The 6940-nt window shown below is 35.1% G+C and overlaps 1 protein-coding gene across 1 annotated transcript; it reads right to left on the bottom strand.

Annotated features, from left to right (window-relative positions):
* Nucleotides 1-6171: 6171 nt before the first annotated feature.
* Nucleotides 6172-6711, bottom strand: LOC147396417 (uncharacterized). Its single transcript, XM_086450118.1, has one exon. The coding sequence runs from the start codon at nucleotides 6709-6711 to the stop codon at nucleotides 6172-6174; it is 540 nt and encodes a 179-aa protein (XP_086306244.1).
* Nucleotides 6712-6940: the final 229 nt, after the last annotated feature.

Below are 6940 nucleotides of genomic sequence, written 5' to 3'. Positions count from 1 at the left end.
GATAATAATCGTAAGATCTTGCACACGATACATCTAAAGTTTTGTCTGAACCCATGGCTTAAATTTTTCTTGGAATGAGAATAACTTTTCCTTCTTGGACATGTCACAGATATCAAACATCAATGTGAAAAATTACTTGACGTAGTCGTGCAATGTACCTATCTAGTGGAAGTTGCCTCAACTTTTTACAGGCAATGAACTCCACATTCTCTAGTAGAAAATGATTTTTCAACTCTCGTTTAAGGTCATCCCATGTATCGATGAAATATTGGCCATTTTTCATCTCTGTGTACTTGGTTCGTCATCATAGTTTGGCATCACCTTTAAAATACATAGAAGTTGTGGTAACCTTTAGCTCTTCTGAATTCGAACGAATTGCATGAAAGTACTGTTTCATATCAAACAGGAAATTTTCGAGCTCTTTCGTGTTGCAAACACTACTAAAGGTGAGTGGCTTGGGGATTCGTAGGTGTGAGGAAGGAGTTTCACTACTAGTTGGCCGTTCATTACTAACATCTCTAACCAAGAGACCTACCTTGGTGGTGAGCTCCGTGATATTTTCCTATAGGTCTGTTAGGGATCTTAGGGTATCTTCTTTGAGGTCAACTAATTTAGCATTAAGGGTCACGGATTCGTTGTCCAACATATCCTAGTAATCACTTAGTTGAGCAATACCATCAATAAGACCTGATAACTGGGCCATCTTATCTTCGAGTAGCTCAATACGTTCTTTATTTGTACGTGGGGGTGATGCAGTTAGAGCGGGTTGGTCCGTAGTACTTTTCTCTCCCCTTAACATTATTTGCATGAACTAAATGGAATTGGGGAAGAGCTTGGTGTTGAAACCAACTTGGCTCTGATACCAACTGTCATGACCATTTTCTTTCGAAATAAAGTCATGCAATGCTTGAGGTGCTAATTCATAAGCAAGCCTGTCAAAATTATCTCACACCACAAAATGTAGCTAGCAAGTAAGAGATCAAAGGCAACATGAGACAAAGCTTAGTTGCTTACACAGAGATACACGTTATAAAAGCAAATAAGTTTGTTACAAACAACTAGTAATCTATGACACGCAGGTGTAGGCCTTGAAGTCAATGTGGGTGTAGGCCGAGAATTGGGACACTAGACACCCTGCTTACAAATATTACGTTAAATCTTTCCTAGGTTTCCATAAAGAAACATTAAAAGTAGAGGCCAGTCATACTCTTTACATTTTTATTACTAAAATATTACCAAACTAATAGATATGCCTTGGCAGAAGACTGATATAATTTCATATGTGAGCCTTACATAAAATTACATGGGTGCTCCCGGGTGACTCTAGGGCGAGTTACACCTAACTCTAGGTGTCATCGTGTATGACCTTCACATAAGGGCACATAACCATAGATTGTTTTCATTGGGATACACAAGAAAAAGATGTGGGATTTTGTGACCTTGCCATGTTAGTCACGTACCTAACCGCGTACAAGACCGTGTGCATCCTATTTTCTAGGGCATTCACTACTCTTTAATTATTTTTACCCCTACTTATAGATTTCCTTTAAATTTTAAATCACAACCAACTAGGGACAAAAAAAAAAAAAAAACTAGGGATCTTATTATAGTTCTATTTACTTTTTTTAATGGGTCATGAAACAATTTACCTTTTCCATTAAGCTCCTTATTCAATCACCATCCGTACATTGAGAGGTTTTTTTCTTGGAAAAATGTCAATCTAAGATTTCAATGATCAATCACATGAAACGAAACAAAGGTAATTTTGTAAATTGGGTTGTCTCAATGCATGTGAGTTCGTATGATTGGTCAAACTGAGATTATGTGAAATCCTGGGATGACTTTTCTAAGGAAAAAATTTTCCCCACATGATCAATCCTCTTTGATCCTTCTAATTCTACGTTTGGATGAGACTTATCACAAGGGATGGTGATAAAAACATATGATTTTTCCACCCAAGTCAAAGTAGGATAACTAGAGACTAAGTCAATGAATATGACCTTAAGAGGCTTAGACTAAGTTGGTGTAATAGTCTTTGTGGTCCTAAACTATGCATAGGTTCACATTTGGATGCTCTCTAGTTATGGTGCAGTACTAGTATCTTGACAGCTGCATCAACACATTATAAGCACCGACATTTAGAGCTACCGACCAAATGCGTGTTAATTTTTCAGAAAAAAAAAGTTTTGATTCATTGAAAATATTAATTTTCCAAGTATATTTTAATTTATGTATAATTATTTCTATTTTTTAACTGAGAATAACCTTTATTTCCTATAGAGCACAATTTTCCCCAAGACATGGGTAGCTAATTTCCTATACCTTTTATTCGGAGAAGGAAATTTTCTAGAAAAGAAAATTCTAATGTCTTACACTTTTCCCCATCAAATTCGATCATTTTTATTGTGGGAGACTAAATTTTTATTTTTTATGTAAGATTAATTGTGAGCAATCTATTTTTAGGAGAAAACCGTTCTTCTAGGATTTTCTTTGAAGAAATTGGTCTGGCAATTAAGCTGTTAAAATATCCTCTAAAGTAGAAAAAGATAATGCGAGTGTCCACCCAAGTCTTTGTGATGTTATCCAGTTAACCTCAATGCTACAGCATAAGAAGGTTTATGCTTGACCCAACACCTACATTAGTTTGCTGGTTTGAACCAAAATATAATTAGGCATATAAATGGGATCAACTATAAACAATGATGATGATTATATATCTGGTTAGGTCAGATGGGCTTGAGCAATATATAAATTATAGTACAGGGCCCACCAGGTGTTAATTGCTGGTCAATCCATTTGGTTCTGGGCATAAATTTAGATACACTTAGTCGAGCATAGGCCTTGCATCGGAATGAGCAAGCATGGGCATACTCTATAAAATTCATAAAGTATGAGGTGATCTGGGCCTGGTAGAGCTGATCATGGTTATGTTCTGCACTGGCCCATTAATAATACAGTAAACAATTATCTATTTTGAGCAAGATCTATAAGGGACTCACAGGCTGTTTTATCTATGGGCCTTCCCTGGTTCAAACAGCTAAAAATTATTTTGTGGGGTCAATTTTTTAGTTTTCAAAGGTCCATCAAGATGTGAAGTGAAAATTCATGTAGTTAATGGACCCAATGATTGCATTGTGTGGCATTTCTATTGGGCTTCAGCTTGGATTGGCCCAAGACTACTTGGATTGGGTTGGAAGTTTTGAAGTTTGGAGTAGGCCTCGGTATGAATATTTGACTAGAACCAAAAATCAACCATGGACTGAAGCTTTTGCAACCCCACTAACCCAAACCACCTCTATTTCCAATATTATTATTATTTTACATTTAAAGTAGTAAAAAGCCCAATAATAGAAGTGAAATGGGAAAAGTAGACCTTCGCAGGTGCACATTTTCTTACTTGCCAAGAAAATTTCAAAAGCTAAAAATACATTTTTTTTTTTTTTTAATCTTATACGAATTAAATTGTTTTGAATGCAACATTCGATCTATCAAGAGGGATTTTAATTTGGATTTAGATCAATAATACTCACCCTCCTCTCCTCTCATTATAACAAGATAAAAATATGAACTTAGGGAAAAAAAAAATGGGCGTTCTAGGAGTTGGCTAACTTCTTGAGAAATTCCCACAAATCACAGTAATCAAAGCAAAACATTTGGAGATGTGGCCAGGATTAATGATTTCAATTATTGAAGACTTCTCCAACGTATATAACTTGGTGAAGTTAAATAAAATTTGAATATGATTCAAGAAAAGTAGATGTTTCTATATATAGATATATATAGGGGCATGTTTGGCACGCTACTATTTACCCTACGTTTTGCCCTACGTGTTTTGTCCTACACTGGTTAGAAGTTTTCAAATGGGCTGATTTTTGGTGAGGATGATCTCTAAGGTAAAAAGAAGATCATCCTCACCAAAAATCAGCCCATTCCAAAACTTCTAATCCAATAAAAAATGGTTTACAAAAAATGGATGGTCCACGATTCTTCTCACCATAGAGATCATCATCACCAAAAATCAGCCTATTCCGAAACTTCTAATCCCATCAAAAATGGTTTACAAAAAATGGATGGTCCACGATTCTTCTCACCATAGAGATCATCATCACCAAAAATCAGCTCATTCCAAAACTTCTAACCCATGTAGAACAAAACACGTAGGGCAAATAGTAGGGTGCCGAACATTTTCCTAATGGGTGGGGTTCCATAGACGCATAAAGCTACAACGTTTTTGTCTTATATGGTTAAAAAAGTTAGGAATGGGCTGATTTTTTGTAAGGATGATCTCTGTGGTGAGGGGATCATCTTGCAAAAAATCATTCCATTCCAAAACTTCTAACCCCATCAAAAGTAACTTACAAAAACTCGACGGTCTAAAATTTTTCAACTTGTAAACATGGTGCTAGAAGTTTCATAATGGGTTGATTTTTGGCAAGGATGATCTCCTCACCATAGAGATCATCCTCACAAAAAATCAGCCCATTCCAAATATTTTTGCCCATATAAGACAAAACACGTTGTAGCTTTATGAGTAGTTTTATGTGTATACGGATCCTAATCCTTTCCTAATTATATATATATATATATATATATATATATATATATATATATATATATTATATATGAGTCCTAAAAATTAAAACCACTATTACTTACCCTAAACAGTCCACACAGTAACATGTTAATCTATGTGTTTGATTTGATGATATAAAAAATTGCTCCACCATAGGGAATTATATATAGGGCTGTTTAAACTGCTCTTTGAATAATTCAAAAACATAAAACATGTATGCCTACATCACATATCAATGGCCCACTCAATGATTGGATAAATGGGAACATTTATTTTTTTCAATTCCTTCTTTTCTGAAAGGTATGTGTAGTATGAAGGAGCAAGGGAGGACCGGACCTACTAGTTGTGTTGTAATCAGGCCATGCTTGTCATGATTTCTATACCTTATATGGAACACTATGAATGAGAACGTTCCATGCCTAGCCCTAATTTCAAAGAATATTAATTTCTGGAATTGAAATATATATATAGGTGCGACAAATTAATGATAATAACAATCAAATCAAAAGTAAATCAACAAGACACAAAATTTAGAGGATTTGACAAGATTGCCTATGTCCATGGGCAATGATTTTTCACTATTTTTTTTATGGTTACAACCTCTCAATCTCAAAAACAAAAAAAGAAAAAAAAAAAAAAAAAAACTAAAATCTCTCCCATAAACACCAAAACATGTTTTCTATCAATATATAAGGAAAAATTACCGCCCTAAGGCGAAAAGTTACTAAACTGAGATGAAATTAACCAATATATAATACAATGCACAAGCATACCAGCTAGCTAGCTAGGGACTGGGATGCAAACAAGAGAGGCGAGTTTAGTTTTGATAGATAGATACCTATGTATTATAGATGTAAATGAATGAAAAATTCATTGAGCATTGTGTAGCCCAAGAATTGTATGTAACTCTGGAGAGGACTTATATATAGGTCAGGGTTGTTCTAATATTTGTGTAAAATTATTCTTTTATGAGAGCAATGGAAATTAAGCTTGAACTGAACTAATCTTAATTCTTAACCACTCACTCTTCTCAAATAATTAAATTTAGAAACACGTTCAAATTATACATTATTTATATGTTAAATGCTTTATTGGAATTAAAATATGACAACTCCATTACATTCAACAAAACAACAAATGGAAAGTATTAGCTAGCTGTTTGAACAAACAGATAGATCATTTACACTCATACAAAACTGAAATTCAATCACACAATAAGAATTAAAGGCTTAAATAGCTTAAAGTGTTAGGGGATCAGATGAAGGAAAAAATCTAAACTACCTCAAAAGATTGCAAACAAGCAATTAGTAACTCTTTCATTGGATCATCTTTCTTTCTTCCAAGGCATCGCATATATCTAAGACCATTTCTTTCTTTTTCTTCTTATTCCATATAAAATTGCAGTAGAGACAGCTTAAAAATACCGATGCAATAACAAGAAACAATATCTGCATAGCTTCTCTTTTCTCATATATAAAAAATTTCAAAGGAGATGAAAAGTAATTAGCCATACAACATAACCAAAATAATATGTATTGAAAAATATATGTAGTAGTAGTAGTAGTAGTAGTAGTAGTAATAGTAGTAGTAGTAGTTTACTAAGGATCGTGACCAAGTCGAAGCTCTAAATCCAGTTGATCTTCTTCTTCCTCTTCTTGCTCCTCTTCTTTGTCCTCTACATCTGTAGGTCCGATTCGCAAGCTCAAACTTGCTCTCCAATCATCTTCAAAGACCTTCAATGACCTTGGCCTTCGAATGTTCGAATTGTCATTGTGGTACCCATGTTGGTATGCAGTACTAGAAGTGGATGGAACGAAATTCATTTGATAATTCCTTTGTGTCTCCATGGCTGAAGAATAAACTTGAGAGTGACTTGTAAATGGCTGGAGAAGCCCAGATCTCGTGTATTCCTCCATGAGTCGGTTTGAAATGTTGGAAGGAATTGTAGGTTTTTTATTCCTGGCTCTATCCCTCCTATGGATGTTCATGTGCCCACCCAGGGCCTGTGCTGTGGTGAAGCCTCTCTTACAAAACACACATTGGTAGGAACGAGTGGTATCCATATCATCGATGACTAGATCTTGCTTATCATTTTCTTCATTCAAGGCCTTCGAGTCATCTTGTCGAATGGATTCCATTGCCAACTATAATTGAAGTAGAATACTATACAAGGGTCAAGAAAGATTCAATGGCTACAAAAATATGGTGGATTTAGTATGGAAGGGAGAGAGGGTTGAGAAAGGGAGAAGGGTTTTATAGGCTGAATAGGTGTTTAATGGTGTCAGGGAAGAGACATGTAAAAGACATTGGCATTGTCATTGTGTCTCCAGCGAAGGTGTGTTGAAGGAGACATGGTTTGGATTTTGT

This window comes from Akebia trifoliata, chromosome 8 (assembly GCF_017979445.1).
Source record: "Akebia trifoliata isolate Shusen 1 chromosome 8, ASM1797944v1, whole genome shotgun sequence".
NCBI lineage: Eukaryota > Viridiplantae > Streptophyta > Magnoliopsida > Ranunculales > Lardizabalaceae > Akebia > Akebia trifoliata.
The sequence above is the reverse complement of the archived record's forward strand: the minus strand, read 5'-3'. Positions and strand labels throughout refer to the sequence as shown.

Bases quoted from the DNA above. Each gene is read 5' to 3' on its own strand.
- LOC147396417 (XM_086450118.1), bottom strand. From the start codon at position 6,711: ATGGAATCCATTCGACAAGATGACTCGAAGGCCTTGAATGAAGAAAAT.